General features: G+C 37.7%; 2 protein-coding genes across 2 annotated transcripts; one reads left to right on the top strand and one right to left on the bottom strand.

Annotated features, from left to right (window-relative positions):
- Positions 1-413: 413 nt before the first annotated feature.
- On the bottom strand, positions 414-7,043 carry cabcoco1 (ciliary associated calcium binding coiled-coil 1). Its single transcript, XM_062443152.1, has 6 exons — positions 6,978-7,043; positions 6,804-6,892; positions 5,882-6,051; positions 4,154-4,298; positions 599-671; positions 414-494 (listed from the first exon to the last, which is right to left on the bottom strand). The coding sequence occupies exons 1-6, from the start codon at positions 7,041-7,043 to the stop codon at positions 414-416; spliced, it is 624 nt and encodes a 207-aa protein (XP_062299136.1).
- A 5,466-nt stretch (positions 7,044-12,509) lies between these two features.
- LOC134003802 (transmembrane protein 26-like) lies at positions 12,510-18,394 on the top strand. Its single transcript, XM_062443151.1, has 6 exons — positions 12,510-12,697; positions 12,796-12,892; positions 12,987-13,073; positions 15,233-15,435; positions 15,582-15,661; positions 18,141-18,394. Exons 1-6 carry the CDS (start codon positions 12,510-12,512, stop codon positions 18,392-18,394), a joined length of 909 nt encoding a protein of 302 aa, XP_062299135.1.
- Positions 18,395-23,525: the final 5,131 nt, after the last annotated feature.

Below are 23,525 nucleotides of genomic sequence, written 5' to 3'. Positions count from 1 at the left end.
TAAATTTACTGTCGTATATTAGAAGGAAGCAGCAAATTGTCACATTTGAGAAGCTGGATTCAAAGAATATTTGACTTTTTTTTTTTTTGCTTGAAAGATAACTGAAACGATCAATATGGTATCAAAATATTTGCGGATAACTTTTCTGTTGATCGACAGAAATTCATAATTCATTAAACAACTATTAACTGCAGCTGTAATTAGCCTTTAAATACCAGTCATGCTTTTAAGACAGCATGATCCTCCTGTGCATGGGTCCAAAAAAAAGGCTATAAAAGACTTGTCACAAGTGATATGAAACTGGATATGAAACAACGCCCCACTGTGGACAATTATGTAATAACAAGTTACAGCTGTTATCACCCCTCCATCATTATCACCTCTCCATCCTCTTGGACAGCAGGTAGGACCCATCACTGGAAATGTACATGAGTAGGGATACCTTCCTCCAATGGAGTCAGAGCATCCTCACATGTGAACACCTCAATCGTCCTCTGGGGGGGGGAAAAAAAGCATGTTTAAAATGTTACTTATATGTATGTAGATCGACAGACACACACACACACAAAAACCATGCACGAGCCACGAGCTGTCTCACCTCCATGCCTGTCAGTAACTCCTCTCGGGGTGTGGTGAAAAGAAGCTCATAGAGTCTGTATTTCTGAAAGAGACTGCAGTCAAGAGAACACACAGCTGTTTAAATGACACAAAATCAATAATATCTAAATTTAAAGTTATATGAGAATGACTTTTGTCTGCTGAGCTGTGCTTCTATAACTCTTCGGAATATTAAATTATTAAATGATTGTAGTTAGCAGTTATTCTGCAGATAAAGATTGTACATACGAAGCCTAAAATGAATTTATAAAACAGTTGCATTATTATAGATACCCAGATATCAGATACATACAATATAATATACAAGTAAAGTAGTTCAAAGTAGTTCTACCCAGACTAGTACAACATTAATATGCTGCATACATATTAATACAAAAATACAAGAATATAATATAATACTCTAAAAGGGACGAGTCTTCATAATATTCTGATGAATACTTTTGCACTTTTCTTATGTCTAATTTTTAATACATGAATTTAACTTATTGAGTATTTTTATATGGTGGTATTGCTACTTTTTTTAGTAAAAACATCCGTTTGATGGGACAGTAATGAGATCATTGATGTATGTATGGATTATTGATTAGAAAAAAGAATCTTATTATTAACTCAGGCCTAGACTATAAAGACAATTTGGAAATTTGGTCTTTCAGAAGAATTATTACTTCTACTTTTGTTCATGAAGTTAGTAAGTTACTAGAAATAATCAACTGGGGGAAATATTCTAATAACGCCAGCAGCAGTTCAATAAGCATAGATGTGCTGTAATATCACTGAATGCTAATGCTCATGAAGTGCAATAAAAGATCACTCACAAACTAAATGTGACATGGGGCAGTCTGTGAGGGTTTGAACATTGAAAACAAAACCTGAACTGAAAAAGGAAACACTGGCATTGAAACACTTCCACTGGAACAAAACTGGCTCAAAAGCGAGTATACTGTATAACTGAACCAATGGGTATGCACAACTGTAGCCGATTTGTTACAGGGATAGTCAATAATAGTCTCTATAATGTGAATTGTACAATCCTGCCATGAGGGAGTTCAAAGATTGTAAGTCACCATGCATTTGGTTGGTGTAGTTCTGGGGTTGGGGTTCTACTTGTGCTAGGATCACGTCACACAAATGGTGACTATATACTTTGCTGGATTTGGTCTGACTTCAGCGTTAAGGTTCGTACACCTCTGGAAAGCTCATCGCACTGGCAGTGAGTCTTTTGTTTCACCTTCACGGTTCCTGGGTAAACAGTGGAATGCTACAATGCTATGCAGTGAACAATGTTCTTCTCATGGTGGGTGTCTTCGGTGACATCGTCCGCTTACGTGATAAGACAACGTAGCGCCTCGACATCACGTTGCGTTACACGTTTTTTTGGCTGAACGACCGCTGTGGTTGTTCGCTGAGCTGTATTTGGTCCCCATCACTGCAGCATAAACGCACTGCCATATTCAATACACATTCAAATGAATGGAATATTTGCTTTTCATACATTGCTGGATTTGGTCTGAACATGGCCTAACTGCTCCAAGAATGTGTTTATACCGGTATAGTTTCCAGGTGTGATTGTATTTTTATTAAGACTAAACCAAGCATTATGGTGCAGGGTTGAGAGGAGGTGTGTAGGCTTGTTTGTGCTTTTAGTAACAGCTGTGAAACAATTACTAAATAATCTTTTATTGATCTGATTCGCTGGCTTTCTCTCTACCAGCGCTCCCTCTCTTGCTCGACCACAGCCTCTCCCTCTTTCTCTCTTTTGCCGGTGCTCTCAGCTCTCTGTCTCTCTCTCTATTTTTCTCTCATCTTTAAAAAAAAAAAAAAAAAGACATTTCTTTCAGGAAGCCAACAGCAAAGTCTCACTTTACTTTTAAGGTTATGAAACAAAGAGATAACTTTGTACTGTGGATCTTTGTACTCCATCATAGCAGGTTGTACAGGTCTGATCTGTGTGATTGCCAGCTGTGACTGAGGTTGAATTTCTCCAGAAGTTGACTGACACTTAGGTCAACATTTATCAATGCAGGTCAACCCTACAGCCTAAACACACTACACTCAGTGTATCTGCACATTTTTATAGAACAAATGTAAGTACTTTAATACCTTTTTAATACCTTTATAAGGAAAAAATAATACCATTCTTGAGACTGGAGCTAATTTTGAAGTCATTTATATAGGACTGTAACTAATGATTAGTTTCATTATAGTTCCAACTGCTGATTAGTTTTAACCTTAATTAATAAGTTGATTGGTTGGTTATGTAAAATAATTAGAAAATAATGATAATAATGATAAATAACATAAACTGAACAATTATAATTACACTCAAATCAAATGTAATACCTTAACTCCTACAATTCCAGATGTTTTAACACATTTTTAGACCTTGAATATCAAAAACTACATTTGAGACACTGTGTTTAAGACTTTTTAAGGATCCGCTGGGACCCTGTACACTATTCAGTTGAATGTGAGGACTGGCATATTAAAAGCTGAATACAGCCTAACTGTGTGAATGGTGATCAGGGTATTTCTGTTAGAGAGAGATTTCTATTGTGTCATTGTTTGGAGGGTAAGTGGTTAGTGAAAGCTGAAGAGATATTGTATTTGGGTAGGGACTGAATTAAGGGGAGACATGTATTATGATGGTCTAACTTTTTCCTTTATAATTTGTTCTTTCTTTTTCTTTCTTTTTTGTTTTTCTTGCTTTTCTTTATGTCATTATCAGTCTACACTTCTGTCTTATTATCAGCTTGTCAATCAACTGTGAAGCACTTTGAACTACATTAACCTGTATGAAAGCTGCTGGATATATAAAGCTTGATTGATTGAATGAGGTTTTTTATAATGTGTTATTTCAATTGAATAACTTGACTCTCCATAAATGTGATGTACTAAATATGACATGATAATAAACTACATCTGAGTGCTTCACGCTCCACTGTGACTTTGTCCTTCGTGTAATCAAAGCTCAATATTGTCATAAGGGAGTTACCCAAAAAAGATGTCCCTGTTTGTACACCTACACGGTTGTATTAAACGTACTGTGACCTGTGGTTTTGCAACATGTGATAACAGCTTCTCCAGATTGTTTCTGATAACGTGGCATCAAAATGTGTCTGTCAGCTCCATTCACTGTGCGCCACCTACGATGGAAACGAGGCCAGTACGGGTGACGGGTGGAGTACAAACAAAAGACCTGTTTTTGACTGGCTTACAGTACGTGGGCTAATGATTGGAGAGATACAAATGGCTCCTTATGTGCTATGTTTGTTGCTAAGCATGCAGGTTAAACATTGGCGAGTGTAGCCCACCGTACCCGAATCCACATGAGGCCCACATGCAGCAAATGGATGGATGCACATTTATGCCAGAATATCACTAACTCATGCTGGTTCCACATGGACATGCTGGCTGGGATTTATACAAGGTGAGCATTTTGTAACCTTTCAGGCAATCTCTGAGTGAGTCATACTGCATCACAGCTTGGAAACCTTTTTTCACCTAAATCCAAAAGCATTAAAAGGATTCCCGGTACCTGTCTCTGGTGTAACTTATGAGCGCTGTGGCTTCTTCTCTGTCGAGCAGTGGAGCGGAGCCTTCCTCTGATGATGAGCTCTGACAGGCAGCAGCTAAGGCCTTAGCAAACTCCATCAGGTTATCCACTAAACTCATCTGTTTATCTGAAATATGATAAGAAGGCATCATTTTGCTGCTGTGGAACTACTGTCAATAAATAAAGTTCTGACTACTTGTGGCAGGTGAAGATTCAACACAATGTTAAGGCTTTAGTTAGTGGTGGTTTAATACTGGACCAGTGTATATATATATACAAAGATATTTGTAATAGTCTATATAAAAAGGCGGGATTAATTGCTGGACTATTGGATTGAATTGCTTTACATTGTACATGTTTATTTAACCCTTACATATTGTTAAGGGTCAAATTTGACCAATTTCTTATATTTGAGAGCTGTTAAAACTCCCTACACACATTCCTTTTAACCAGACTGTTCCTAATGTGACCCACAGTATACAAAAATGGAAATAAAATGCATCTTGTGTGTGTGTGTGTGTGTGTGTGTGTGTGTGTGTGTGTGTGTGTGTGTGTGTGTGTGTGTGTGTGTGTATGTGTATGTGTGCACAGCTGATACACATTTTTATATATTCACATGTGCAAGTTTAAACTGTGATTTAAACTAAAATAGTGATGGTGAATGTCTTTTTCCATAAGATGAATCAAACATTTATTAATGACTGATGAGGAATTTATGAATGTGACTTGGTGTGGACACTAATTATGAGTCAGCATATGAACAGTATGTGAAGGTTTAAAATTGGTAACTATACTATACTAGAACATAGAGGTTTTTAATTCCATCTGCATATATTTTGACATGTGACTATAGGAGAAGAAAATGAAAGATGGCTGAATTCCATTTAGCTGCTTCAGTTTCAGGGTTTTAGTGTTGTGCATGCAGGCTAAATACATGGAGTTTTTTTTAGTCTTACTTATACCTGCAGAAACTCAAAGCATTCACATATTTCTACACATCTATATTCCAATTTGACACTGATCCCTGGTATTATTTGCTACAACAAACAAAAATCTGACTACAAGCTGTATACAACCTCCATTCATTTCTGTACTGTCTGAAAATGTATTGACTGACTCTCGAAAGAGACACATTATGACAGCATGGTGATGCTGTGAAAACGTATCAAATCAAACAGTTTACCATGTTTACCATTCAACATAAAAATAATGCTGAAGTCTGCTTGACTGATTTTCATACTGTGCAGAAATGAATGGGAACCAACAGCTGCCTGGAATAGTTGGTCAAAGACATCTAAATCTCAAACACATCAGCGTATCTGATTTGTAGTAAATGGGCTAAAATATGCTAAACTAGTATGATCCTATTTAATGTTGCATAAAATTGGAGCTGATTAGAGTGAGTAGATTACGGATGATCAAATCCATAAAAGTGTTATTATTAAAAATGTTACTTAAATAGCACTTTTCAAAACCAGAGTTACACACATCTGGAAACAATTAATACATATTTAAATAAAAGACAATGAAGAATTGTTTGGAGGTGACTAAAAAAGATTAAAAACAAGTGTTAGTAATTTGATCTAAATGAACTGTACAATAGTTTCTTGGCTTGAACATGAATTCAGTGCATTACAATGGGGGATCTGTTGTACAATACTTTTGCAATGTGTTTTAACTAAGAAAACAACATCCTCTTTCTCTCCCCACCTTGCATGTTATCCAGCAGCATGTGCAGTACAGCCATGGTGAAGGAAGTCTGTGCAGGGGTGAATTTGACCTCTTTTGCCCACCAGAAACCACAAATATAGTAATCCAGCAGGGCAGCTTCCTTCATGCAGGTCTGATGGTTACTGAAGCTTAAGATCTCCTTTAATTCCCTGCAGACAACAGAAAGCAGATGTGGCCAAAAATGACATCGGTGCAGTAATTACATAACAACAACAATGTTTATCAGGGCTGCAGATAGTGCTGGGGACAACGAGGTGACTGGCATGATGGGTATTTCCAAAATTGATTTAGGGACACTCAACATGTTTAAATTTAAATATATTTAGGCCAACACATAAATAAAAGGTTTACATTTTTCCTATACTTTTTATTCCTGTGGAGGAATAGGAGGCATGGAGAAAGCTTTGAAATACCATTTAGGGGGTTGGAAAATAAAATGTACACAAAAAAACAACTAAGAAATGTACTGAATAAATAAAACATGAACAATTGAAATAATTAGACCTTTTTTGGTTGAAATATTTTTTGAGAGCGGTGGGGGTCACATGACCTCAGCATTTTGTAAAATCCTGCCTACAGCTCTGTTTTACATCATCAGAACTATTCTCACTGGTGTCTAAATTTGTCACACCCTGTTCTGTACATCTGCAGAACGGTTGTTAGGTTTAAAATCATGATGACATCTAATGAATGCAGCACAATATGGTTTATATTCATTTATTATACAAATGCTGACTAATTTATTCAGTTGGACGACACAGGCGGTGACAGACATGTTGTGTGTGTGTGTGTGTGTGTGTGTGTGTGTGTGTGTGTCTGTGTGTGTGTAGCTCTATTTCTGATGGCTACTTCTTTATAAAACTCGTTATTATCCATAATTATAGGCCTAACACACACTTACGAGTGAAGTAGATGATCACTTCTCTCCAGCATGTCTTGGATGTGAGGTAGTGACACAGCTTCCCACTGAAGGATGACAACTTCCTCTTTCTGACGGGAGATCAACAGTAAGGGTTAGAGTTTAACACACAACACATCGGTTTATTTCTGAGAGTCGCAGATGTTCAGATATTACCTGTGTCTTATTATCTTTTACTTTCCGTTGTTCTTTCTTGTCACGACGTGTCGCTCCTCCGGACATGTTGACGCTTTAAGCGTTGCTATGGCAACACCGCACCGCTCTGCTGATCCACGGCTGATACAGTTTTATCAGTTTGTGGCTTTCATATGTCAGAGGTGCAAACGGAAGCTAGAGAACACTTTCCTTTGTACAGTTTAAGGTGACAAAAATAAAATAAATTTAAAAAAAGACGAAAGAAAAATAAGAAAGAAAAATAAATAAATAGGAACCCAGAAAACTTCACATAAGATTTCCCAACTGCACTTACACAATGTGCAATATCAGTATTTTTGGTACACATTACTACAGTTCAACTGTGCAATATGTAGGGTGGATCAGGGTAATGTGGAGCAATTCTGACTTGTTCACTATATTTATATATGAATCCAATACATTATATCAACACCTAATATCATTATGAAATCACTGAGATGCTTCATTGTTAAATCAGAGGACAATTTTTAGATAGGCTATTGTACTCAAAAGGAAAATGGCACTTATATTAATATTCCTTGTGTCAAATCATTTCAGAATGAGTAGATTTTGTAATCTGGGACAGTTTTTTTTTTAAGGCTTAGAAAAACTTTGATTTATACATAGTAGCCTCATCTGCCAAAACTTTCTGAAATGTGCATACCCATATTTGGTCATTTAATTTTGTTGGCCTACATGTTGTTTTGCTCTCTGCATCAGATAGTTAAAAAAAGCTAGTAGCCAGTATGTTCACATGTTTAATGTTAAACAATAAAATGTATACAGTTTGCATTCACTACTTAGCTTTAGAACATTACCCTAATCCACCCTATATTCATATTTTCACTTTAAAACTCGTGCAATAACAATATATTTAAACTAGTATTGTTTTTTTATTGCTTGTATGCTTTATTATTGTGTCCTAATATTATTTATTGTTCTTTATTCTTTCTATTGATGCTCTTCTATTTTTGCCATCCACTTATTGCTGCAATAATGTAAACTTCCCCACTGTGGGACTAATAAAAGAATATCTTATCCTATCCTATTTGTGTGTTTATGTCATCGTCACATAGATTTACTTTACATCAATGCTGGGGATTAACTATAGGCTAATTTACTCATCCATCATGCTTTATAATAGATAGATAGATAGATAGATAGATAGATAGATAGATAGATAGATAGATAGATAGATAGATAGATAGATAGATAGATAGATAGATATATAGATAGATAAATATATAGATATTGTGGGGTCAAATTAGTCGATCAGACTCTTGTCGGTTGTTCAAAACGTTTTTCAGAGTCTCGAAAATCACCAGCAGTCTTCAAAGTTGAGCAGAGTAGAGTTTTATTGCCGGCAGCAAAACCCCAAGACCATCACACAGACAAAGTCTATGATAAAATGATCTAACATACAATGTCATTTTCCCCTTTTTATATCCAAAAAACTGCTGAGGTCTGTGGTTTCTGTGGAAAAGTACCAACCCCTCCCATACATTTGACTCGGTTCATATTCGGGTCATATTTTCAAATATGGTCATCCTGGGTTTTTATTTTTTCATACAAGCTCTTGCAGATATTATAATCAGATATTGATTCTTTAAGATAATGTTTCAACCTTAAAATATAGCATCATGTTTTGCTTTTTTCTCTTACTTCAATTGATTTTTTTTAAGTTGTGGAGTAAACATATTTCATCCTTAACCCTTCATCTTAATCTTTAGTATAGCCATTATTAAATGTACTTATCATTATGAGTATATTTTATACACCACAATATATAAATATATGCTTAGTCCCAGTGTGTGCGTGTTGGGAAGAGTTCAGGGGTTCGGGGGGGGGGGGGGGGGTTCAACAGTTTGTCAGCAGCTCTTGGAAAAAAGCTGTTTGGCAGTCTGTTTGGACCCTGAGCATGCCTGAGGGGAGAGTGGTGAACATAGAGTGACCGGGGTGTGAGGGGTAGTTGCTGATGTTTTTTGGCTCGTTTGTGAAGGCGACTTAAGAAGATATCTCTCCGGTTTGGAAGAGGAGAGCCGACAAATCCACTGTGCTGTCTTAATGATCAGCTGCAGGTCTTTTCTGTTGTGATGCAGTGCAGCTAGAGTACCACACAGTGCATAATGTGAGTGTGCTCTCTACGGTGCAGCAGTATAAAAGTTCTTTGTAAATGTCATGGGGAAGTTTCATGGGTTTCATTCCATAGCTCTTATAATTCCACCAATGTGACTTCAATAACATAATAATCCCCACTCTGATCAAATGCTTATACAACCTTATACAGTGATATAAGCAATGTAATGTATTAGCCTAAAGGTAAATAGTAATTAGTCAACAACTATCACCACAGAATCATCACCTATAGGCTATCGATCAATAATACTTGTATTACTTTAAAGGTCCAGTTCAGATTTTCTATCAATCAATCAATCAATCTTTATTTGTATAGCGCCAAATCACAACAAAGTTATCTCAAGGCACTTTACACATAGAGCAGGTTCTAAACCGTACTCTTCAAGTTTTAATTTATAAAGAGACCCAACATTCCCACATGAGCAAGCATTTAGCGACAATGTCAAGAAAAAACTCCCTTTTAACAGGAAGAAACCTCAGGCAGAACCAGGCTCAAAGTGGGCGGCCATCTGCCTCGACCGGTTGGGGTAGAGGGGAGAGAGAGGAAGAATAGGAGAGAGAGAGAAGCACATAGAAAATAAACATTGAAGCTAGAAGGTCCGGGACTGGAATCTGTCATCCGGACGTCTACAGGCCCAGATTGCCTGTGAGATGAGAAAGCACAGACAACTCCGGGGAAGAAGTTTAGGTTACTGAATGCATTAATAGTACATGAATGTTATTGGATATAGATGGATGGATATAGAGAGAGAGAGAGGAGGAAAGAGGAGCTCAGTGCATCGTGGAGGTAGGAGTCCCCCGGCAGTCTAAGCCTATAGCAGCATAAACTAGGAGCTTGCTAACTATAAGCTCTATCAAAAAGGAAAGTTTTAAGCCTACTCTTAAAAGTAGAGAGGGTGTCTGCCCTCCGGACCGAATCTGGGAGATGGTTCCACAGGAGAGGAGCCTGATAACTGAAGGCTCTGCCTCCCATTCTACTTTTAGAGATACTAGGTACCACAAGTAGGCCTGCGTTCTGGGAGCGCAGTGTTCTGGTAGGTACATAAGGTACTATGAGCTCTTTAAGGTATGATGGAGCCTGACCAGTAAGAGCTTTAAAAGTGAGGAGAAGGATTTTAAATTCTATTCTTGATTTTATGGGAAGCCAATGCAGTGAAGCTAAAATAGGAGTAATGTGATCTCTCTTTCTAGTTTTTGTCAGAACGCGTGCAGCTGCATTCTGGACCAGTTGGAGAGTCTTTAGAGACTTGTTAGGGCAGCCTGATAATAATGAATTACAATAATCCAGCCTAGAAGTAACAAATGCATGGATTAGTTTTTCAGCATCATTTTGAGACAGAATATGTCTGATTTTTGAAATGTTACGCAGATGAAAATAGGCAGATCTTGAAATTTGTTTTATGTGGGAATTAAAGGACAGATCCTGGTCAAATATAACTCCTAGGTTCCTTACAGTAGTACTGGAGGCCAAAGTAATGCCATCTACTATGTAAACTGAATTCACTTTCATATCTGAAGAGTTAGTCTTTAAAAATGAGCATTTTGTGTGTTTGTCTGCTTATCATCATTAAAACTAAAGGCAAATTAAATTATCTGTCAATTAGTTTAGAATGACGGCAGACTCCAGTCTTCTGTTTTGATTTTTGCTGGTCTGAGGCTACATTCTCCCAAACTTCTCCAAAAACCAACCTGTGTTTATGTGCCTATTACAAGACCCCCTTTCACAGTCATGCAGACAGTGTGCTCATGGCTCTTTGAGCACACCATCTGCATAATTGGTTCAGTCTTTTTAAAATCAGGTAGACAAAAGCTATTTATATATCTTCCAGTCAATTATGTCTGTCATTGTTGCAAGTTTAACCTGTGTGTGTGAGAATATACTGTAGCTATTTTTGTTAGAGGTTAAGGAGGTGGGGCATTTTTACATCGTTACCGTGACAACCTGTCAAAATTCCTTCATTGCGTGGCACAAGTTGGATTGTGCCTGCGTTAATTTAAAAAAATGTAAATTAAGCTTCTTTTAATAGTCATGTCCCTTTTTATAGTGCCTATTGTGTTTATGTGTTGTCAACAGTCTATATGGTCCTTCAGCCCACTGGAGAAACTGACTCTAATATTCTTAGAATACCAGGAGAGACAAGTGAATGACAAAAGAATAATGTTTTTCATATGAATAGAAATGATAGTGAAAGTCTTTGGCACGTCATCCCAGAACAGCCACAAGATAAATACCCCCATAGTCCAGACACTGGTGGTGATGGTGGCTGATGACTGATGCTGATGGTTTTGGACGGAGATGGGGGCATGCCAGACTAGAGCAGAGAGGGGAAGGGAGAGAGAGAGAGAGAGAGAGAGAGAGAGAGAGGGAGAGAGAGAGAGAGAGAGAGAGATTTAAAAGGACAGCAACCAGATGATAAGCTTAAAAAAAAACAACTATGCCCCCTGAGCATTGAAAACCAGGAAAAAAGTGAGCATGCATAAGAGAAGAGCAAACTATGCCTTGCATGCAAAAGATAGACTTCCTGACTCAACTTTGGCTAAGCTTCATTCCTATCATTTTAACAGCACGACACACTCTCACAGTATTTCTGGAATGCTTGGGAATAACATTAATTGTGACTTTAATTTAAAATAACATGGAAATGCCGTGATAGTCTAGTTTGAATCTTCTGTGTGTGTATCTTTTTATGACTGTGTGCGCACATCTTGAGGTGATTGGGGCTCATAAAGAAATCCCCTCATTAATAACTGTTGCCTCTGCCTACAAATATTTAGTTTCATTTTCAAAAAGACTGAGTCATTTTCTTTTGAAAAAAAAAAGAAGCTGGGCACTTCAGTTTTTAGCAAATGTTATTCAAACAGGAGGAAATAGTGCATTTGTCAGGGACTATTTTTGGCAGTGGAATAATACACAACAGCAGGACTAAGTCAACAATGCAGCTCTATGCCACAAAAAAATTAGATACATCAGAGTTTGGATACGCATGAAATTTGGTAGTAGATCAATTAATTGTAACCATGGATCTATGTAATATGATATCTATAATATCCCATTTTGGAAGCATGTTATACAACTATGCAACCTGATATTTGTTATTGCACAGATAACTACTCTTCCAATATCAGACTGCATGTCTTTGCATGCATTGGGCATATTATCAAGACTGGAACAACAGTACAGTAAACATGATGAACATAGTAGTTTAACAGGTTGCTGGAGGCGTGCCCTAGCTAGTTCCCCCCCGCCCAAGCCCTACTCAACCCCACCCACCCCCAACACAGAACTCCTTTTAAACCTTTCACATATAACTCCTCTGTCCCCTGCAGCAGTTGGGACTTCCTGAACGTCTCTGCCGCGCTTCCCAAACTCTGGGAGTCATGTTCTTCAAGTTCATTTGTGCCGTGGTGACCAGGTCTCTCTTTATCCTCATCTCTCTCATAGGGGTATGGAGAGTTGTGTGGGTGAAGGACAATGGATATTATTGGTTTCTCACAATCCTCTACTTGCCTCTGGTGGCTGAGATGATCCTGACTCTGAGGAGGAGGAGCGGGAATGATTACAAATGGTACAGTATGACTTCAGTTTATCATACTTAGCCTACATGTGAATTGTTATTTCAAGATTGTAACACTGTTTGTTTAATGATGTTTTCTCTTCCTCCAGGTTTTCTCCAGCTATCTTCTTCTTCCTCATCAGCATTATCCCATCAATATGGATTTTAGAGCTTAACCACCAAGAGAACAAATCCCCCAATTCAGGGGTATCATCCATTTATTCTATTATTTTCTATTCTGAGAGATCAATGCAATAATACTGGCTTCTCAATGTTAAACTGTGTGCGTCTCTTATTCTAGTGTGATAAACTCGACTCAACTGAAAATATTAGGAGTCTTTTCAGTCAATGGATGAACTCATCAACCAATGGGACCAGATCAGTCAAGGTAGGTTTCCGGGTAAAGTTTACAAAAATGGAAAAAAAGTTTGAAATATTCAAGCAATTTTCAAACAACATATGTATATTTTTAATTATTCTTTAGCTTAATTAATATATTTCAGCAGTATTGTAGGTTTGTGGAGGATGTTATGATCTGTGTTTAACATGAGAGTTTCAGTGTATTAAAAATAACAGAACTTAGTTTAAAAGCTGTTTCAGTTTGTACAAATCAATAGACAACTATTCATTTCTGAGAAACATGAGGGCATGTGTTGGTTTTTCAGGTAAGGTGGGGTGACATTTCAACAAAATGGTTCTTTTTTTTTTTTTTTTTTAAAGCCACTGAATGATACACATATTTGTTTGCTTCTTTTGCTTTCGCCTTCATGCCCTCACGTCTAGACAGTGGGACAGTGTTTGGTAATGCGGGTCCACCTCAAAGAGCTTGTTGTAAGGCTGCGGGTGTTTTTTCCCCTTATAACTCAAGTACATTCATAGAGCTGGCTGCTTTTAATGAAACGGCCCGCCCTCAATAAAAACAATTACAAGCTGAACATGAAAAGTCTTTGCTGACTGGACTGTTTTGACAATGTTCTTGGTCCTATTTTCAGTACAGAGGATTTTAACCAACAGTATTTTTGGTAAACTACATCATTTTTTAAAGTTGTAGATATAAATATACAGTATAGTTTGTGGGAACTATCCATAACAAAACTAAGAAGCTACAGCCATAGCAGCTCTGGTTCTTCTTTATGCTCAATGCTAACCTCAGCATGCTAACATACCCTAATGACAATGCTAACATGATGTTACAAGGTGTGCTACCATGTTCACCATCTTAATTTAGCATATTAATGAACATGATAACATACCCACAATAACAATACTAGCATGTTGATGTTACAAGCTGTACTATATAAAAATGTTTTTTTTTTTAAAGAGACAACAAAAAACAACCTTGTATTTATTATATGTAAAACAAAATGGCTTATTAGCTTCTAAATGCTTCACTCCATAGCCTCAATAAAGCTCAGTGCAACTGTGGAGTTATTTGTGAGTTTGTTGCTACAAGCGTCAATATTTCATATTTTATTGCATGTAAAAAAAAAAAAAACGTGTTTATTACCATGCTAACATTTGCTTATTAGCACTAAACACAAACTAATGATAAGAATGTCATTAGTTTTACAGTTATGTGTTCATCAACCAAAGTATAGGACAAACTTTTAGACAGATGGATATATTCAGGTGTCAAAAGTCACACAGGTTAAAGTGAGTTAAATAAATAAAGAATAAGAAAAGAATTCAAATGAATTAGAGAACTAGAGCCATGCTGCTAGCATGGCTAAGAATATATTTACTAAATAGTAACATACCCACAATGACAATACTAGCATGTTGATGTTTACAAGGTGTACTATTTACCATGTTCATCATCTTAATTTAGCTTATTACCATGCTAACATTTGCTAATTAGCACTAAACACAAAATACTGATAAGAATGTCATTAGTTTTACACTTAAGATAAACCAAAGTATAGGACAAACATCTTTAAATAGATGGGTACATTCAGGTCTCAAAAGTCACACAGGTTAAAGTGAGTTAAATAAAGGAATCGTTAAACATTTTGGGGAAATATGCTTATTTGCTTTCTTAAGAGTGAGAAAATAAGACACATATCAATTTCATGCCAGTGTGTTAAATGCAGAGCAGGAGTCAGGACACAGTAACTTAGCCTAGCTTAGCACAAAGACCGGCTTGAAGTATTTCTTGGGTGTTGTCAGTTGGGTGCAGTTTCCTGAGGTCTTTCTAGTGTTTTTGTCTTTATTAGATAGTGACAGTGCAGAGATGGAAGGAAATGGGCCTCACTCGGAAACTTGTGATTTATGGTCATTGTCTTATCCTCTTCGGGGCACTGCACAATATGAGAATGATATCAGTTTTTTATCACACTCTCAGAAAGCAAATAAACATATGTCCCAAAATGCTGAACTGTTTAAAGTAAAGCTTTTCAGCTTGTGATTCTGCTGCATTTTCCTCTCCTCTGCTTAACTGAGTGACTTCATGAAATGTTACAGATACTTTTAATATTTAAAAGTTGGCCTAGTAATCAAAGATACAGTCTGTAAAACACTTTGTGTCCTTCATTTCCATACTCTATTCAGGACATCCCACTATCTACAGTGTGTGCCAACGACTGGATACTTGCTTTACATCAGATCCTGCTCATCTTACTGATTTTGGGGAAGTGGTTGCTGCCGGCTGCCGGGGGGCTGACCAGAGACCAGCTCTCCCAGTTACTGCTTATCTTTGTGGGCACAGCCGCTGACTTACTGGAGTTCACCTCTGAAACACTGTCTGACATCAAGTGAGTAAGAGGGGAAGAAAAAGGTGATAGAAAAGAAGGAAAATGTTATATTGAAGTTCTTATTTCATCAAACAATAAGGTGAAGTCAGTCATGTGTGTGCGTGTGTGTGTGTGTGCGTGCGTGCGTGCGTGTGTGTGTGAAACAGGGATAGCAGTCCAGCCATGGTCTACATAATTCTGGGTGTGTGGACCTGGAGCATGCTGCAGTTTCCTCTTCATCTGTCAGGTACAGTACACTAAAAGATTAGATTCTACTGCTAACTTTATCAGCACCAGTCCATTTTTTGTTAAATTCACACTAAAAGTTTAACAGGATACACATTGTGCTGCTGTTAATAATAAAAGAAATATAGCTGCTGCTGTTAATAATAAAAGAAATATAGCTGCTGTTGTTAATAATAAAAGAAATATAACAACTGTTGTTAATAATAAAAGAAGTATAGAGCTATACACCCAGGGCAGTATAAATCCATTGGAGAAACCACAGGCAAAAATTAGCCATTTGTAGTCATTTAGTTAAACACAAAATTATTTTGGGATATGCAGCAGACCAATCTTAAACGTCTTTCTTCTCTTTATTGTATTAGTATTTGTATGACTCATGTTTTTTGGCTACATGAGCCTACCCTTAGCAAAAAGTAGTATACTTGAAGTTTATTTTATTAAGGATGCTTGAGTGTAAGTATAAGTATAGCAAGTATACTACGGACCATGTACTTGTAGTGTACTAGAAAGTATACTAATTTAATACCTCTTCAGACTAAATTGGAACATTTTTAAGTTTATAAAAGTATAATTTAAGTATACTTTATAAGGTCATTTTAAGTTTATAAAAGTACACTTTCAAGTATACAACAAGTACACTCATCTATATACTACTAGTGTACTAGTTATATTCTTCTAGTCCACATTTTAGTTTATTGAAGTATACTTAAAGTATACCACAAGTCCACTCTTCTATATACTGCCATTGTACTAGTTATATACTATATGATGTTGAACATATAAGTTTATTACAGGGGTAATACCTCAAAGCTAATGTTTTTATTCTGCTAAATGAAATGTAAGCACGAGTCAATGACTTGACCTTATTCTGTACTTGGATCAAGATATACTAAGTATTAGTACTTTGTGTCAGAAAGAAGTAAAAAGTATACTAAAGTACAAGTAGAAGCTTTAATATTAAAGTATAAGTGTAAGTCTTAGTATTAATGTACTTAGTCTTAGACTTTTCTTTACACTTCAGTATAAGCCAAGTATACTTCACTATACTATTCTTAAGTATATAAAATATAGTATATAAAAAGTAAACTTCAAGTATACTGCCTCAGTTTTAGTATAAAATAAGTATACTCGTAGTACACTTGAATAAACTACTTTTTGCTAAGGCTATGGTTTGTTGCTTATCTGTTTTTATGCTGTTAGTAACTAAACCAAAGACGCATTGCAAGCTGCACCAATGGTGGGAAATAGTTTATGTTTCCTGTCTCCTACTGTAAGTGTGTGTGGTCGCCTCTTCTCTAACCCCATCTGAACATGACTCATGCTAATGGGCTAGCTTGGGAAATAGTTTGTTTCCTGTCTCCTAAGTGTGCGTGGTCGCCTCTTCTCTAACCCCATCTGCACATGACTAATGTGCTAATGCTAATGGGCTAGCTTTGGATTTTATTTAAAATGATAAACTAAACATGCAAACAACACAAACAGTGCTGTATGGATTACTATGGCCTTAGCTGACGTGAATAAAATAAAGGTTGTCCTGAAAGAGAAAAAAGATATTAGTGTTGCTAGATGTTGTGAGAGTGCGTAGCTAAGACAGAGACAGATCTCAAAGTTAATTTCTTTCTGATTTGTCTGTCTGAAAAAAAGCGTTTTAGTGTCAAAATATTCAGAAGATATTTGACTTGTGAAAAATGGATCCAATATTTACTTTGGTGACTAAGGGGTGAAAGAATCAGTCATGATCTGTGCTCACATTTACTTTTCTCATTGAAGTGAATAGACTCAGGACTGCCACTAGCCTCCTAAAGGGACAGTGCAGCAGCAAATTCCGTGTGACACAGATATAGAACATAACTCTTAAGTTTTGCGTCTAAACTAATTCAATTATTTTATACCCATTAAAGTTAGCAGAGAACGGAAGAGGGCGGAAGTTTCTACATGCTCTGCCCGTACAGCATGCACAGTATGGATTCATCCGGCCAGTGTGGGAATGTCAAACCCGACACCAGATTAAAAATGCTGGTATACTGTGAAATATAGAGAGAATTACCAGGCAGTAAAAGATTTAATCAGCATTGTGTCAGCTTGTTTGGCAAGGGCTTGAATGTGATGGACATTCATTAATATATAACAGTTCTGCACTGCAGGTTAAAGTAAGGTTGTGATCATTTCATGTGATATTGTGCTATGTACACTTTCCAGGGGGCCAAGCAAACACAATGAATTATAATATTGTTAGTGAATGTTAAGAAGGCTGACAGCTTTGTTTAAAACATGTGCATTCATTTTTCAAAAAGGTCAGATACTCCTGCAAGCATGATGTACTGTAAAAATCCTAACCTCACTTTGGGGCTCAGTAAAATGTTGGATCACCCTGCACAGGAAAACTAGAAAAGATCAATATGTAGAAAAGAATAATGCACATCTTTCCAGTTAAAATGTGACATATTGGAGTTGTCTTAAACATATTTATCTCTCAACAGTATTGAACGCACCCACGGATGAACTTGCCGAAGCAGCCGCCTCTCGCGTCTCTCAACACAGGACTGATATCTGGGGCACGGTGGAAGCTTTGTTCATCCAGGACGGGCCTTTCCTCGTGGTCCGCCTCACCGTCATGATCTATTTCAAAGTGGTCCACCAGATGCTGATCTTCTTCGCCATTAAAAACTTCCTAGTTGTCATTCTTAACATTTACCGGCTCTTTGTCCTCATCTGTGATACCAAGGGTTACTGAGCTTGGATGTGATCACAGTGCAGCAAATTAAAGACATTTCTATTACAGTATATTGACTTGTGAGTGCATGTTAAATTCCAGTGTTTTTGTGCCAAACCTGTGTTAAGTCATTAAAACAGTCCAGCAGTGTAAAGGTAAAAACTTTATTAACCAAAGCTCCACACTTGAAAGTGAAGTGGATGATATTGTCCAAAGGGACCCTCAGTATTATAAATAGATTCTCCATTCTTCTGTTGAGATTTTGGTCTTTGTTTTGGTTTTAAAAGACTGTATTCTTTCAAAGGTTTTGGTTTGATACTTGTCACATCCTGCCTCTTGTGTTTTAGTTCATGTCTTATTTTGAAAGAGATTTTCTCTTTGTGTGTGTAATTAGTTTTACTTCCTGTGTTTTCCCGCCTTAGTTGATTTCCTCATGTGTTTCACCTGTGTCCTGTTGGTAATCACCCCTTGTCTATATAGGTTTTGGTTTTCAGTTCAGTCATTGGCTGAGTCTCTGTGTTATTTGCATGTTGCACTTGCCTCAGTGTTTAATTTTCCCTGTGTTGGTAACTATTAAAGGACATTCTTTAGTTCAAGACTCTGCCCAGTGTCTGCGTTTGGGTTTACCTGCTCCGCAACTCATGACAATACTTGTGAAAATGTAAGCCAAACACATTTCATGGCTTCACAGTCACATATTCACAAAGAAGCTGCAGCTTGGGAAAGCAAGAATGTGTTTTAATAGCAGGTGTAATCATGTTTTTCTAAGACAATCCCCATAGCAACTTTACAAAGGGAAATATGTCAATGTTTCGTAACTTGCAATAACAAACACAATGGTGGAAGATGTTTAAATTCATTATGGCATTGCGATAGAAAAATACTAGTCTTGCATTTAAAATCATAAGGACACAGGCAGTGGCGGCTGGTGAAAATTATTCTAGGTGGGGTTGTGCTTTATGAACTTTATGCACAGCTCCACTACTTCCTGAACTCAATACAGCTCCTTTATTTCCTGTCTTACATTATTGGACAAACTGATTAATCCAGGTGTGTCTGACCTCACTAGTGGAAACAACAATGGTCAGACACAACTGAGGCCTGTACTACGAAGCTGGATTATCGAGGTAACTTCAGGGTTAACCCTGGGTTTTCCGTCCTATGACGCTGGTTCACTTCTTACCGGGGTAAATCACCATGGTAACTTATGCTGAACGGCTAACCTGCTCCGGAGCAGGTTATGTTCTGGATAGAAGATCAACGAGTATAAAAGCACCACCTCCTGACCAATCAGTCCTCTTGGAAAATGGCCCAATCATAGAAGATCCTGTCCACATTGGTGCACGGATCGTGAGAGGTTGAAACTATACGAAAGGTACAGATTTTCAAGCGATATTAAGTTTAATATTCAACATTCATTTGACATTCAAAATACAAACCTATTATGCGCTTCAACTATTTGAGTGAATGATGTCAAACCAACTGTATAACATACAGACTAATATCACCCATGTGCCTCAAGGCTTATTTTTCAAATATATATTTTCGTCAATTTTTTAACAATTAAAATAAATAAATAACATTCCCACCACTCCAGTTTCAGAACTTAAAAGTCTCATTAAGAACATCTTGAGAGTAATCGCTGCAAAAGTGCAGAAAAACAGAATTGTATTCATATTTTTTAATTGACCAAAATATATATTTAAAAAATAATCCTTGAGGCACATGAGGGATATTATTCTGTATGTTCTCTGCCAGTGTGGTATGAGGACAGAAGTTGTGCAATATACAGGGGAACCAGTCCATTCAAAACCACACACACACCAAAGCAGACTCAGCTATTAGTAAAACAGATGTAAAAGAAATATGTGGACAGACACACAATAGCTTAATAAAAGCAATAAGACACAACACAATAAAAAAAACAGTAAAAACAAATGAAAGTAAATTAAAACTGGTAAGACCTGCAAATGAGAACAAGTAACTAGCAGACAATTAATAATGGACCCACAAAGCAGACTGCAGGCAAGAGCAAGGGTTTTAATCAGACTCAGGTTGGTACACAGATAATCAGTCAAACAGGTAAAGAGGAAATAGACTAGAGCAAAGGTTGAAACACACAATCAATCAATCAATCAATCAATCAATATATACTTTATTGTCCCTGAAGGGAAATTTGTCTTGGACTCTCAGTGCTGAGACAGCTGCCGCCATAGTTAAAAAGAACAAAGAAAGTAAAAGTAAAAGTAAAGTTGCACATTGCACAACCATTATGCAATACCGTGACAGAATTGCACATTTGCACAATAATAACTGATGTAATGCTACCTATTGCCTCAATATACACATATTGCATGTTCCCACATACATATAACTTAAAAATATCAAGTACACATATTGCACATTCCCACAAACTTCCATACAAGGTAACAGCAAGGGGATTACAACCAATCATAGCAGACAATAATCCATACCTCACACTGTTTACATAGTCTTATTTTTTATTCTAATGGAGGTAGGGACAAATTAATATTTAAATCTGTTGAACTTGTATATGGGGATTCTGTAACGTTTGCCAGATGGTAGCAGTTGGTATTCTGGATTGAGGATGTGGGCAGAATCGGAACAAGCTCTCTGTGCCAGTCTGAGGACAGACTCTTCATAGATGGACTGCAGAAAGAGGAGTTTTCAGTCCTCCCTATAACTTTCATTGCTGTCTGGACCAGACGATTAAGTTTAGATTTTACCTGAACAGAGAGATTGCCATACCACGCTGACATGCCAAACCTGATGATACTTTCCAACACAGCCTGATAAAACAAAAACATAAGCTTCTGGTCAACCCCAAAGACCCTGAGTCTGCGTAGAAAGTATAATCTTTGCTGAAGGCGAGAACACAACATATCAACATGAACTTCCCAGTTGAACAGACTATCCGAGTGATCGCCCAGATATCTGTAAGAACTGACCTGACTGATTATTTGATCATGGATTAAAAGCGGGCAGTGGTCACCTACTGACTTAAGGTCAATCAACATCTCTTCTGTTTTCTTAACATTAATAATGAGGTGATGGTCGTCGCACCACTGGACTGAACCTCATTGAAATATGATGAGGAGTCAGCATCTTTGTATAGCAAGCTGAGAATTGCTGTATCGTCAGAGAATTTGAAAACGTAATTCCCAGGATAGCTGCTGATACAGTCATTTGTGTAAATAGTAATGAGGACAGGTGAACTAACACAACCTTGGGGTGCCCCAGTGCTGATATACCTTGGCTCTAAGAGGGTGTTGTTGACTCTGACAAGCTGTGATCTGTTAGTTAAAAAGGACTAATAGACTAAAAACTTAAAGTTAGTTAAAAGTGACCTGAATCCAATTTGTTCGCTCAAATGTAATGCATTTATTTAAAGGCGCCTTTCAAAGCACTCAAGGACACCTTACAAGGCACAAAATCACGACAACAGTACATCAAAAAAATAAAAATCAGGTAAATTTTAGTGCAAAGATAAAGAAATAAATATGAATGTGACTATAAAGTGCATCAGTGCAACAAATAAGCAAGAACATGATTGCATAGTTAGTGTGAGACAGAGTATGCCACTCTGAATAAGTGCGTTTTCAGGCGGGATTTAAAGGTGGAAACAGAGTCCGAAGTTCAAATGTCTGGTGGGAGAGAGTTCCAAAGGCGGGGGGCAGATCGGCTGAAAGCTCTTGACCCCATGGTAGTTAAGTTGGCAGATGGGGCAAAGAGCTGGTTGGCGGAGGAGGATCGGAGAGTTCGGGAGGGTGTGTAGATGTGAATAAGTTCCGAGAGATATGATGGTGCCAGGTTATGAAGGATCTTGTAAGTGAGGAGTAGAATCTTAAAGTCAATGCGGGATTTGATAGGAAGCCAATGAAGTTGCTGCAGGGCAGGAGTGATGTGTTCAATAGAGGCGGTCCTGGTAATGATACGGGCGGCCGCGTTCTGTACCAGCTGGAGTTTATTAAGAGATTTCCGCGGAAGACCAAAGAGGAGAGAGTTACAGTAGTCCAGACGGGATGTGATCAGGGTGTTTACCAGGATAGCGGTGCAGGTTGGTGAAAGTGAGGGACGGAGACGGTTGATGTTCTGTAGATGGAAGTAGGCAGTCCGAGTAACGTTATTGATGTGGGCTTCGAAAGATAATGTGCTGTCCAGGATAACACCCAGGCTCTTTACCTGATGCGATGTAGGAACAGTGGAATTGTCAATGGACATGGAGAAAGTGTTGAGTGTTGCTAGGGTAGATCTGGTACCAATGAGGAGGACCTCAGTTTTTTAGTTTAAGAAAGTTGAGTGAGAGCCATGATTTAATTTCCAGTAAGCAATCCGATAGGGCGATGGGTGGCAGAGTGGAAGAAGGCTTAGTGGAAAGATAGAGTTGGGTATCATCAGCATAACAATGGAATTGAATGTGATCTCAGGTTCTTAAGTTGAACAAACTGTGTGCGGCCAGAGATATGATCGGAACCAGGCCAGAGGGATGTCAGTGATTCCAATGGAGGATAACCTGTCCAGGAGGATGTCATGGGAGACAGTGTCAAAAGCTGCGCTCAGGTCGAGGAGAACCAGAATGGAGAGAAGTCCAGAGTCAGGTGCCATCAGGAGGTCATTGGTGATTTTCACTGGTGCTGTCTCGGTGCTGTGAAGGGGACGGAAGCCAGACTGAAATTGTTCATAGAGTTTATTGTCGGATAGGTGGGTGTGGAGCTGGGCTGCAACAGTTCTTTCCAGAATTTTGGAGAGAAATGGCAGGTTTGAGATGGGTCGGAAGTTGTTCATATCATTCGGATCAGCGCCAGGTTTCTTGACCCATATGTGACCCATATCTGATTTGTTTCTGAAAATGTGAACAGCACAAGTCGCATTGAATCTGACATTTCCAAGTCCGATTAAGGCCACTTTCAAATGTGGTACTCAATTGGATACATATCGGATTTTTTTGAATGCAACCGCAATCTGAACAGTCAGGTCGCATTTAATGCGACTTTGACGTTATTCTGCAGCTAATGCTCCGCATAAAGACATCATTAAAGTATTCATTTTCTTTCTACCCTTCCTCCTTTTTAACATCACCCGCTTACAAATTTGCCGGCTGCCGCCACACACTGTTTTTGACATTAGACCA

Source organism: Scomber scombrus, chromosome 21 (genome assembly GCF_963691925.1).
Source record: "Scomber scombrus chromosome 21, fScoSco1.1, whole genome shotgun sequence".
NCBI lineage: Eukaryota > Metazoa > Chordata > Actinopteri > Scombriformes > Scombridae > Scomber > Scomber scombrus.
This window is presented reverse-complemented; position numbering and strand designations above follow the sequence as displayed.

Bases quoted from the DNA above. Each gene is read 5' to 3' on its own strand.
- cabcoco1 (XM_062443152.1), bottom strand. From the start codon at position 7,043: ATGTCCGGAGGAGCGACACGTCGTGACAAGAAAGAACAACGGAAAGTA. The intron at 4,299-5,881 runs GTGGGGAGAGAA...ATCATATTTCAG, and splicing joins GCTGCTGGATAACATGCAAG to ATAAACAGATGAGTTTAGTG. The intron at 495-598 runs GTGAGACAGCTC...TCCCCCCCCCAG, and splicing joins AGTTACTGACAGGCATGGAG to AGGACGATTGAGGTGTTCAC.
- LOC134003802 (XM_062443151.1), top strand. From the start codon at position 12,510: ATGTTCTTCAAGTTCATTTGTGCCGTGGTGACCAGGTCTCTCTTTATC. The intron at 12,698-12,795 runs GTACAGTATGAC...CTCTTCCTCCAG, and splicing joins AGCGGGAATGATTACAAATG to GTTTTCTCCAGCTATCTTCT. The intron at 15,662-18,140 runs GTACAGTACACT...ATCTCTCAACAG, and splicing joins GTTTCCTCTTCATCTGTCAG to TATTGAACGCACCCACGGAT.